Genomic DNA, 12749 nt, shown 5'->3' with positions numbered 1-12749 from the left:
TCCAGTTCAATGTTCATGTGGGCTCACACACACACACACACTTACACACACACACACACACTCCACAGTCTCCAAACACGCCAGTGTGCTTTTTGTGGGGGCCACTAACGTTTTATACACACCCTCGTAAAATATGAAAGGCGCACTGGGCGAATTTATAGACCTTTCACACTCTATAAATATGCAGATTGCCAATCATTGTTTCACACACACACACACACACACACACTTAATGCTGGTGTTGCAACAACCAATTAATACTGATGACCATTCATAATAATAATATTATTATTATTATTATTATTGTAGCAACAACACACTATAAAAACTCTTATTTCCTGACTGTGAAGTAGTACATTTAGAAATATACAGTACTTTATGTTTCCAAAAAAATTAAGGAAGACGATATAATTGAATATGTAACAAAATATGCATAACCGGTTTAATCATCAAATAAGGTTTTTTTAAAAGCAAACAACCCATAATCCAACATCCACACTCATTAAAAACCATGTTGCAACAACAACCATCTCCACGCTTTCCACTGCAGTCCAGCTTCCTGGTTTTGACCACTAAATACGCTTGGTTGCTGCCCGGGTGTCATTTCGGCATTGTTGACGTCAGTTTTCATTTTTCAGGACAAGCCGCAAAAAAAAAAAAAAGGCAGTGGAAAAGTGCTTTCACATATATAGACGCCTTTGCGCAAAACATGGATCAACAGCGTCATCTAGCGTCCGTGTTGGTGTCCTAAACCCACAACCTGGTTGGAATCCACCAATCAGGACGAGCTACGGCGGGGACAACAAGATGCCCCCATTTGTCCAATTCACGTCAGGATGTGGCCATTTTGCTTGAATAAGAGCTGCGTGACGTGGAATGGATGTGTTTTTTATTATCGGTGTGGTTTTATACCGCACATTTATGCTTGACTATAGACCTCATGGATAACTAATAACTATTTCTTCATCTAATGGTCGCCTAATAGACCACTGATATGATGAAGTGCATGGGGCATGGGGCAGGGGGTTTGCAGCCGGGCCTAGTTCCCCCTGAAGGTGCGCAGGGGTTCCTTTGAACGAGTCCTGCAGCTCCGTCCATTAAAACCATAAAGTCATTTAGGCCAGACGTCTAGCCAGCCGCCCGAGTTTGCTTTGTTGGTCTGCATTTGAGACAAACAGGCGAGTTCCAGCGTGGGGTGATAAAAAAGTGGCATTTTTTTTGTGTGTGTGTCCGGGCGGAAACGCACGGGATTGGGCTCTGAAAAGTGGAGCATCCTGTCTTTATTGTCCGGCACCACAAAAAGACAATTTAGGCCCTATAAAGCCGGGACCAAATGTGAGACTCGTTCTCATGCAGGATGGGATCAAATATATATATATATCAAATATATATATACTTTATCATTCCATGAATTAAGAAGTACGTTACCCCATATTGTATTAAATAATGCAAATATTAAATTCCATGTTATGTCTGCAGGAACATCATCTCAAACACAATATTTGTTATTCTCATTAACGCACACACGTCAAAACCACAATCAACACAAAACAAGAGTTATTGGTTACGTTTGTATTTGCAGATGTACTCTCTATCTACACTCTACAGTTAAAATTCGTATAGGATAGTACAGTCCAAAAAAGAGATACACAACAACTATGACAAAAATACAAGACATACAATAACAGGCCTTTTCATCCTGTACAAAATAGTCCATTACGGGTGTGTGAAATACACAGGATTTCAAGTATTTTCTTTCCTGGGAGCGCCATAAGGCGTCCTATTTGTACTTTTAGAACTTCCCTTACAAAAAAAAGCATTTTTTTTAAATGTAAATTTAGAATTTCATGAATTACACAAGGACACATGTGCGTAAAAAAGGGATAAATATAAAGAGAATTGAAGTGGTTGTCTTCATGTGTGCTGTCCATGGTAGTTGCAATTATTATGACAATATTATTGTTCCTTGCTGTCGCTCTTCTCTTTGTTCATTTTCTTCATCTTCATTCTCCGGTTCTGGAACCAGATTTTGACTTGCCTCTCGGTCAGATTGAGGACCCGGGCCACCTCGTAGCGGCGGTCCCTGGTAAGATACATATTGAATAAGAACTCCTTTTCCAGTTCGAGAGTCTGGTATTTTGTGTAAGGGCATCGCTTCTTCCTGGTGGAGCGAGCGTGGATCCAATTTGCCACTGGGTTGTCTGCAAGGAAAATATACCAATTGGTTATTATTTACAATAATGTTCATTACACTCACAGGAGTTTCCATTGTATTTAATATTCCAAAGCCATCGTATGTACTATCTAGAGCTTGCACTTAGTTGCTTCCGTGTCCCCTTAACTTGTGAGTAACACCGTCGTAAAATACTCAATGCGCTTATTCACTTTATTGGCCCATAAAGTAGCCCATAGTTCAAGCCTTCACAGGTCCTGCGTGGTCCAATGTGTTGGAGATATTCCCCAAGTTGCTTTCATGGCTCATTTGTGTGTTTATTTAACGTCATTCTGCACATAGTATTATTATTATTATTATTATTATAGTGGAATAAACATTGCTTTGTTCTTAAATGGTAGGCCTAAAAATGGCTGAAAAAGACCCGGATCTGGATGCGAGGACACCATAATGCTGCATAAATACAGTATTTGTGCTTTGTACCTGCTACTCCAAGACAAGACAAGGCAAAGTATGGTTTCCTTGCACCCAAATTCAATGTGTTCCCGTGGCTTGGGGCATGTTTACAACCTTGTGAGGCTTTTTTATAGCCCCAGTATTATTAGCCCAGTAGCGTTTGTCTTTTATAGTTGCTATACGGCCAGCAAAAAAGGGGGGCGAGTGTATAATTTCACTTTACAGACTATGCCCTTCCTAGCAAAAAAAAGCAGTAAAAGTAGCTGGAACTTACTGGGGTCGAGCTCCGGTTTCTCTTCTTTATGCTTGCCAGCAGCCAGCAGCTCCGGTTCGGGCGAGGGGAGGCTCTGCAGCGTCTTGTCCCGCATATCCGAAGACGAGCAGTACAAATAATCCGTGTAGGTCCTCCCGGCGCTACTGAGGCATTCGCCGGCTCTGTGCTCCGAGAAGGCGTCCGGCTTCAAGCCGTAATGCCTGCCGTTTCCCGGGTAGCCGTGGAAAGGCACCGCGCCCGAGATGGGTTCCAGCCACGAGCGCACGTACCGCGACTCTGTCCCAAAGTGAGCCTGGTTGTACGGATGGTAGACCATGGAGGACTGCGAGGGCCCCCATGAGGAAGGGAACACAGCGGGTTTGGGCGCGAAGCTGCAAGACGGATAGTCTCCACAGTCCGGGACTAGAGAGGTGGGACGTGGGCCGGCAGGATGCGAGGAAGGCGCCGAGAAACGAGTCGCTGCCGCCGCCGCAGCTGCTGCGAGAACCTCGTCGGTGTCATGGTTGATCAGGGAGTCCACATAATAATTACTTATGGGACCCGTGGTCGACATGTCGAAGCCTCCCGGACTCTTTTACATGCATCCGATTATTATATGGAGTGTATGTGTACTTTTTTATCTGGCCATAGAACAATCAAGGCAGGTAATTATTTCTCCCAGCTCGGCCGCCTGCGATTGGCTGCCCTCGCGTCACGTGACTGTATTTACCCCACAAAAAATTGTATGGCGGATCAATGCGCCACTCACCCCTGAAGAGCCTTGCTCTTTACCGGATAAAACAAGTTTTCTTTCTTGGTGGCGGAGGTCTTTCGAGGTGACCTCCTCGTCCATGTCTGCGTCTTTTTTTGCCCAATAAAAAACAGCGGAAGAGCGCTAAAACGGGATCGCGGTGCAGTCGCAGTGCAGATACATGCGCGCACTGCGTATGAAACGGAGCCCGGCACTATTTGACGGTGTCATCAATCTCTGTCTGGCTGCAGAATCCTTCAGCTTTACGCCGCTGCAACCGACAACATGCGTGTTTAACGTGCGTCTTTTCCGCAAACACCATTGCTAGTGTGGAAGTGCGGCATGTTTTTCGTTTTTTTACAAGCTCCGATTGTGTTCACAGTTTAATACAGAGATGGAGTCACAGGGCAAACACGGGATGCGCACATTAAAATGCGCAACGACATTTCCAAAAAAGGGGATCCGGGACATAGCGTGGAAGAAGGGGGTCCCGGCATTGTTGACAGGCAGCCCACTAGTGCCGCCATATTCCGCATAGTGGCAGTTCAAGTTTTAATGCCTGTCGATAAATTTTAAGGACAACCATTTGATTGTTCATAAACGTGTCGTTAATAAGCCGGCATCCTGCTCCCTCTCCTGACATAAAAACAACACAACTTTATATGTGTGTGTGTGTGTGTGTATACGTGTGCGTGTACGCGCGCACACAACAGAAAGGCCGCACAAAGACGATAGAGACACTGCAAACCAAAAAGACGCAAAAGTCGTTAGATTAAAAAAAATAACTCACATAAGGGAATAACATGCGTTAACTATTTTATATCCCGATTCATGCTGTAAAACTTGCCAACATGGTGCTGCTTCTACACACAAGCAGCAGTTAAGCAAGCACACCGCAATGCGGGCTATACACGCAGCCATTAATTCGGATTGAATTGAGTTCAATATCTGCTTTCATATATATTCATATATATGGGATCCCCTTTCGGCTGCGAGTATGCGCGTGATTTTGGGACTGTTGCTTTAAATAAATACCATGTTTATTTCCGGCCACGTAATTAATTTTACACGCTAACTGGGTCTTAATTGCAGGCATGTGGAGTAAATAAAGATTCATTCCAACATAAAAAAATCAAATATTGATTGTACTAGTATAGAGTATAATATTCTAGTAGTATTTTTGCTTATGAAGTAACAATGTGTGTTATGGAGTTCAGATTCAAGCGTGAAATGTAAAAGGCCAGACAACAGAACTGAAAGCAGGATTGAGTCAAATGTTCCACCAGATGTATGCTGCTTCACTATAAATTGTTCTTAACTTCAATAAGATCGGGTTAAAGTTGTGTTTTTTCCCCTGCAGGTTGAAGGTCTAAGTCTGTTTATTCTGCTGCCATTGAGCCTCAATGAAAAGCGTTCAGTGGCTGTATGATACTATAACACATATTATCATTTCAATATGCGATATGCTTATTTTTTGTGCTTATTTTGACATTTGCTTTAAGACATCAATATTTATGACACTTTTTGTTGATTTATTTCTTCGACTGGAGTTCCAAACATTCATGATATTTCATATTCAAATGTCTTGCATTCCGTGTTGTCAATCTATATAAACCACATGATCTATATGAAGCTCTACGGCAAAACAAAAAGCCATTTTTATCACCCTCCTTGTCACCAAGTAGTGCATCTAAATGAATGCCGTGGAAGTCAGTGGAATATGGTACCTCATTTAGCCTTAAATATGTGCCACGACAAACACTTTGGACGTGCTAATATCATATCGTGTCCACAATCTCACCAATTCCACGCAACGATAAAATGCTTCCTCCATATTGCCTGTATCATCCTTCCAGCTAAAAACAATGACCTAAATATTTCCATATGGAGTGTATTTTTATTATATTGGCCCCAAACTCAGAAGAGACTCTGCATTAAATAGGACAGGCTGCACTGCGCAGCCGCATTAGAGTCCAATAACATTACATTTACTTCAAAGTTCGTTTATTCCCTAAAATGACGGTCTGGATGAAGATTTAATTGCATATTTTGGCCTCAAAATAATATTAGCAATCAGCAATTTACTGCACGTGCAGTCCAAATCAACAATTATTATAATTATTAAGTTATTTTCATGACTAGAATAGTATCCTTTTGAGAGAAAACCGCCATTTTGCTGATCATTTTTAATCAAATAAATTAAAAATACTGCTATTTACTGGTATTTTCTATCATAAATGTACTGTATCGTTTAATTATGTCAAATCTTATGATAAAATGATAAATAAAAGCCTTTAAAGTCATGCCCCCTGTTACGTCCTGCAGTGTCTTGTCACACCTCACTTGAAGTGTCCCTTGGAGGAAGTCAGGGTCTGACGGCTTCAGTTCCTGTGCGCCACTACAAAGTGGAAAATAAATGGCTTTATGTTTATATGGTTTTAGGGTGAACTGTAAAAGTCTTTGTGGCCGATACATTCCAAGAGAAGACGCCCATTCACACAGCTGAATGAAAGTGACTTTGGATTCCAGACTGTCCCCCTTTCTTGCAATTTGCACCGCCGCCAGGGAAACACTGAGCAGGATTAGAGAAGCAGTAAACATGCGGCTCGGGGTGAATGCAAAACAACAACACATCCAAGTCCTTCTCGGACTTCTTCGGCGTCACATATTTGATTCCACTGTGCACATTTGCACAAGTAAACACCAATTAATTCATCATTGCACTAAAATTAATATATCTGCAATATGTCTGCTACTGCATATGCTCCTGTATATCTTGTATGTATCTTTTTTACTCCACTTTTTGTATACTTTTTTAAACTTGACTACTGCACTGAAAAGAGAAGCTCTCCAATCTCGTTGTACATCTTGTATAATGACAATAAAGGTCATTCCATTCCAAAGAGGAGCACAAAATATACTAGGCCACCGTCTGCATAATAATAATAATATCATTAATATAATCATTTGCTTCAACATTATGAGATAAGACATGTAATTATACCAGTAATACAGCCAATAGTGTGTATCATTAAAAATGGCTTTACGTGTTTTTATGTAGAATTTATAAAAATCTAAATTCTCATGCTGCTTCAATACATTGTTGAATATTATCACAATAGTGCATTAACTATTCAAGGTCCAATTTTATGTACAGGATAAAAAAAAACATGCAGATGATATTTAACTGCATGCCAATCAATAGAAGCTATTAGGGTGTGATACTATATTTAATATTTAGTTGTGATATTTTCTTAATAAGAAATATAAGATGATAATAATAATAATAGAAAATGACTATGCATATTTTGTTTTCTGCACACTTATTTTAGGAAATATATATCAAGTACAAGCTAAAAAAAAACGAAAACTGAAACACTTGCTGCACAATTCTGAAACAAAGCCCCTCCAACAACATCAGCCTCAGACATATTGATTTTTCATATCCACCCCCCCCCCCCCCCCACTGTGCATGCATGCACCCGTCCATCAATGGCGGATGCATAGTGTGTTTACAACATGGCAGCAAATAAAGCTCATTCCATCCTCATATGCACACACTGCAGATACACATGATCGTTTTCCAGTGGCGTTTGTGACCATAAGCGTTTATAAGGGCTTGGAATTCGGATGAAACTGTGCCCCCCCTTTGATGAAGACGAACTGACGTAATCAAGGCAGTTTCTTGTTGCCGAGTCAGGAAGCCAACCCCAACAACATGAAACTACCTAAACCACGTTTCAGTTTCGCGACAAAGGGGGAAAAAAAATCCACACCCAAAAAGACAGAATAGCAAACAATAACAATCAGACTTCCGTATACACACACACACACACAGCTAATAAAAAGATACTAATAATCCCAATCCGCATACTATATTGCAATATTCCAAAGAGCAAGCATTTTCCAGGAATATTTATCCAGGCATCAAACAGCAGCACACACAAGTTGTCAGAAAGTATAAACATGGCTGTCACAAAGCAACCACCCGCTGAGAGGTGTTGCCACATTCCATCCAAAAAAGCAGCAATATGAAAGAATAAACCATAATTCCTACCTTGACTTGCTTCCAATAGTCTTGTCTCCCGTCCACGTGTTCTCCCGGATGCACGCGCTCCTCCACGCTTATCCTCCATCTTCCCTTTATCCCGGCCGCAGCCTCCGTGCAGCCTCCAAAGCGTGGTGGATCGTGCACTTTGCAAGCCAGCGCCGTGTGCGTGTGATTCGCCCTCCTCCTCGCCCGCACACCTTTTTAAGCGCATCTTTTACTGCTGCGGCACATTATATTTGCAGATCATAAAATCCACCCCCAACGCTTTCCAGGGGCGAAGCTGACATTAGAATTTTATGACCTTGACTTACTGTGGTCACCTGGATAATATTTAAATCAAGGTTATGGTCGCCGGCTTCTATTAAAAGTGACCCGGTGCTCTCTTCGTCTTCTATCTCTCTCTTCTTTTCTTCACACTTTTTTTTGCAGGGGACAACTTGGCTCACGTTGCTCCCCCTCTGCGGGTTGTTTTGACGCGGAGGGTCGTGACGTGGCTGCTTGGGCATCTCGTGCACGTGCACAACTGGTGTCTTTTTTTTTCCTTCCCAAAAACTGTCGTCCATGTTTTGTTTTTTTTAGGCAAAGAGTCAATAATAATAATTATAATGAATGAATTATGTTTATATGTACATGTTTATGTGCGTGTTTGTGCGTGATAATGTTTCTAGATGTAGTGATACACGGCGCCATGTTGCCTATGGCGACTCTCCCTGCTGAGTTTTTTCAGTTTCATGCGCCTGTTCTGGAACCAGATCTTGACCTGTCTGTCGGTCAGGTTGATACTCCTGCTGATCTCCAGGCGGCGCTCGCGGGACAGATACATGTTGAACAAGAACTCCTTCTCCAGCTCCAGGGTCTGGTGCTTGGTGTAGGGGCACCTCTTCTTCCTGCCGTTTTTGGCTTTCAACCAGTTTCCGGTGGTCTTCCCCGCGGAAGGATCTGTCCCATGGAGACAAAGAGAGGCAACTTGAGTCTAGTCTGGTCTAGTCTGGTCTCCTATTGCGTAATAGCTTAAATACATAAACACACCACCACAAAATGTCTACAAATTTAGCACCGTGCTGCATAAACGTTATAGTAGCATTAGCATGCATTGCTAAACTAAAACCCGAGTGTATGTTATATAAATACATACATACATTTTACGCATATCACATACTGCATTGCTGCATACCACCTTTGCGGATACAACTTCACCTGCATAAGAACAAAGAGAACTACTTCCGGCTCCAATCAGTTTTTAATTAAATGAACTTAGCATGCAGCGTGTAAGAGCATCCATTGTGGTTGTTTTACAGTCAGAGTTGGACCTCAGACTCACATTAAGGTTTATTACTTTGGCGCACCCTGAGCCAAAGGGTTTGTGTACAGGAGATGCATTCTATTAAAGCTGAAATACGACACCTAAAGTATTATTTTAATCAAGAGAGAGCTGTCTTTAAATAGATCCAAAAGTGTATTTTATAACCATAAAAACATTTAATTCAGAAACACACATTGGAACAATAGAGTAGTTTCAATCACAAGTAAAGTATGGGGAAAAAAATGCATGAATCGACTCTTACTTAAAATATTATTCATGAAAGATTTGAAACAGGAAATATCAAATCTTACTTAAAATTAAGTGAAATTTTATGAGTGTAAATGCATTAAATAAATCTTATGCCAAAGTATAATCTTAAGAAATATTGCTCGGGGCTTTTTTCTCTTTTAAATAAAAAAACGCTGAATATACATATGATAATAATAATAATAATAATAAAGGTGATGTGTTTTACGTTGATAGCGTAATTTGGGAGCGTAAACGGTGACAGTTTAAAAGTAGATGAAGGTGAAAGAATGACAGCGTGTGTTTATTTGATGATAAGTGCTTGTCTCACATTGACACATTAATGCAAAGGTGTTAATGCCGCAGGCTGCACAAGCCCCGCTGTGTCAAATAGCGCCATTATTGCCTTATCGTCTACTCGATAGTTCGATGAGAAGGAGGGGGGGGTTTGGGGGGGGTTGTGAAGCGCAATAACGTCGCTGTACCTTTTAATTCGGTATCCGAGTCATTTGAGCAGCTGTCACTTTTGGCGTTCCGCTTCCTGTCCTGACTGTCATCATCCGCCTTGCCAGGTTCCAGTCCGGTCTGCAGGCTCAAACCGGGTTCCGCGGCGGCTAAGGGTGTGAGGGAGAATCCGGAGGGGGGCTGCTGGTCGTCCGGCTCATGTGTCCCCTCGGCGTCGTACACCTGGAAGGAGCTGCTGCCGGGCTGGGGCCCGCAGCTATTGTCCCCCAGCCGGATGTAGACAGCCGGCTCTGTTGTGTCCCTGCTCTTATTGCTGTTATCCGGATAGCGGCCACAAAACGCCTCCTCTTTGACGTTGCACGGTTGTAAACATGGGGCAACAGGTTGCGAGTCCCCTCCGGATTTGGAAGTCCATGAGGCCAGCTGCGCGGGCAGGTAGGGCCCGTCTTGGAAGCCACCGAGCGGGACGCCACCGGAGAGTGAAGACGCAGCCACCTTGGTCAGGTTTCTCCCACCGGAGTAGCCGTAATCCGGGGCGGCGTGAATGTACATCCCGGGCCCGCCGGAGTAACCGTCACCTCTGCAGGATAACGATCCTCCCATTAAGGAATCCATGAGGAAGTTTCCGGTTGCTATGTTATTAGGACATGACATTTTTTTTTACCGCCACTGTTGGATCCTTCCAAGAGAATCAGGACAGCAGGATGCTGACATCTTTTGGGGAGGGGGGGCGCAAAAAAATAGATCAGGAACATAATTATGGATGCTGGGAGACTCGGTCATGTGATTTTTAGACCAATAGCGGCGTGGAAGTGGCCTTGATGCTCCAGACTGCTGTGACGTCAGCGCGGTCAAGTTGGAAAGGAAGAGGCGTTTGTGGTGGAGCAAGAGCGACACCCTGTGGCCGGAAGCGGGGTAGCACGACAAGGCCTCAGCATGGCAGACAAAGGCGAGCTGCTGCAGTTGACGTTTTTCCAACACCAGCTACGTGGCTTTTGGGGCACATTTGTCTTTCTTATTGGCAATATTTGAATAGCACCAGCTTGATGGACGGCTTGGCTTTTTTTTTTTAAACATGCCACCGAATTCACGAGGTAAGATTTGGAATATTACAGAACTTTTATCAGACATTTCCTTTAGAATAACAAACTATACAGTGAATTAAAAAGGGGGCTAATTTTACTAGCTGGACGTGCTTCCTGTTTGCTGTAAGACAAATGATTGTATTATTTATACATTACAGCAGCCTTTTTTTCTAATAGTCAACATACAATGATCATTTCCCATAGTATTTAAATACTTCTTACATCATGAGATCATTTTTAATAACTATTTGTTCGTGCTGCGTTTGTGGTAATTAATACAAAATTGTTTGCTTTTTGTCTGTGTCACTTTTGGCACTAAAGAATAGGATTATTTTTTTATGACATTGCTGTTTGTGTAGCAAGCGACACAGCAATCGTTAATAAAACAATAGAAACGGGAATATTAGTAAATCCGAAGCGATGTTTTGAGGATTTGTTCTGCACCGAAGTGCCCATGGTTTGACGCCCAGCTGCTATGCCATTAACTACGCCGGTGTGTTAAAACAATGTGGTTGTCTGCTGTAATCAGTGTTTCATCCCAGCAACTGTGCTGCTGGAAATATTTGTTAAAATAATTATTTGTACTTATTTTTAATATATTTTATTTCTTCTAAATATTCTCGTGTTTGACTTGTTTGTAAATTAAGATTTTTTTTAAAAAGCACGCCAAGACTCCAAATAGCATCGAACGGGTTGAACCGGTTTAAAATGAAAGTTAACCTGTGAATATATTTATTGCAAACATGTACTACATGCGTGAATGAGTTTTGTGAAATAAAAATGGAAATAATACCAGTCTAGTTGTCTCTGTGTGCTTTTCTGTGGACATCCGTGGAGCTTTTGTAAAACAAATATAATCACACAAGTCATGCCAAATCGACACTTTTGCCTGCAGGCTCCATCCGGGGGGCAAAACAAAACCGTGGGGGGCACTACTATTAATGAAAAATTAATAAAAATGGAATCTATCGGTAACATGTGACGGTCAAGTTGTGCGTTGCTTCACACTTGAGGTCTGCATTTGAGACTCCCCAGACTGAAGAGTGTGTGTGTGGGTGTTGAGGGGAAGGGATTTATTTTATGGTGCCACGTATATATACATATATTTGTATATTTGAATAAAAGGAAACAACAGTTAACAGTTAAACAGTTATTTAGATGGGGGCACTAACTTAACGAACTCAACGAATCGATATGACGCACAAAGTGTGCAGTAATATGACACGGCCTACACAATGTACTTTTGTACTTGTACTTTGACTCATTGACTCCAGCAGAGTATTTGCATTTGTCTCAAATCCAACCACTGATGCATACGCTGCAGGCTGTTACTATTTCGTAAAGCATATGGATGTGAGGTTTGGGGGGGGGGGTTGGATGGGGGGGTGCCTGACAAGATCCTGCCCGTATGAGTGAGTGTGTTATTATTGCACAAATCAAAAAGTATACCAGTAATTTTCTCTTGGCAGGCTCTTTTCCGATGCATGCTAGGAAGCTTGTGCTTCGCGTCCTCTTTCATGCTCACTGTCCACTGCGGCGCACAACTGCGAATTTATGGCGCCGGAATCATGTACTTTCTTAATTAAAAACCAGAGTGGCAAGCGCCGTCAAAAGGAGAGCAAGTAGTACATTATTAAATGTTACAACACACGCACCTAAACACACCTCAGCAACGCAGCGTGACGAATGGTCCAAAACTCCTTTAAGTGCATGAATTAGAGAATGAATTATTTGCCAGGGGAAGCTGACAAATTTGCTAATGTAAACGAGAGCGTTTTTGAGGGTTATTTGTGCAGCAATAACAAGGAGCTCTTTTTATTGCGTTGAACTGTTTATTGCCCCATAGAACAGGATTGGTGCTGAGATGTGAGTGAGATACTTCGGTATAAAAATGGGTTAAAAACACAAACATGTAGCTTGTTTCATTTTCAAACATAATAGAAAAATACAGCAATAATAATAATAT

General features: G+C 42.0%; 2 protein-coding genes across 3 annotated transcripts; both read right to left on the bottom strand.

Annotated features, from left to right (window-relative positions):
• Nucleotides 1–1650: 1650 nt before the first annotated feature.
• LOC131137477 (homeobox protein Hox-C9-like) lies at nt 1651–12495 on the bottom strand. Its single transcript, XM_058085486.1, has 3 exons — nt 12482–12495; nt 2904–3472; nt 1651–2201 (listed from the first exon to the last, which is right to left on the bottom strand). The coding sequence occupies exons 1-3, from the start codon at nt 12493–12495 to the stop codon at nt 1957–1959; spliced, it is 828 nt and encodes a 275-aa protein (XP_057941469.1). The 3' UTR covers nt 1651–1956.
• On the bottom strand, nt 5927–10352 carry LOC131137476 (homeobox protein Hox-C10a-like). 2 transcript variants are annotated; one of them, XM_058085485.1, is made up of 4 exons: nt 9719–10352; nt 7996–8623; nt 7691–7904; nt 6016–6205 (listed from the first exon to the last, which is right to left on the bottom strand). In XM_058085485.1, the coding sequence occupies exons 1-2, from the start codon at nt 10350–10352 to the stop codon at nt 8349–8351; spliced, it is 909 nt and encodes a 302-aa protein (XP_057941468.1). In that variant the 3' UTR covers nt 6016–6205; nt 7691–7904; nt 7996–8348. The 2 variants fall into 2 exon arrangements, with proteins under 2 accessions (XP_057941466.1, XP_057941468.1); XM_058085483.1 differs by having other exon boundaries at nt 5927–6031; nt 7691–8623.
• Nucleotides 12496–12749: the final 254 nt, after the last annotated feature.

This window comes from Doryrhamphus excisus, chromosome 10 (genome assembly GCF_030265055.1).
Source record: "Doryrhamphus excisus isolate RoL2022-K1 chromosome 10, RoL_Dexc_1.0, whole genome shotgun sequence".
In the NCBI taxonomy this organism is placed as follows: Eukaryota; Metazoa; Chordata; class Actinopteri; order Syngnathiformes; family Syngnathidae; genus Doryrhamphus; species Doryrhamphus excisus.
The sequence above is the reverse complement of the archived record's forward strand: the minus strand, read 5'-3'. Positions and strand labels throughout refer to the sequence as shown.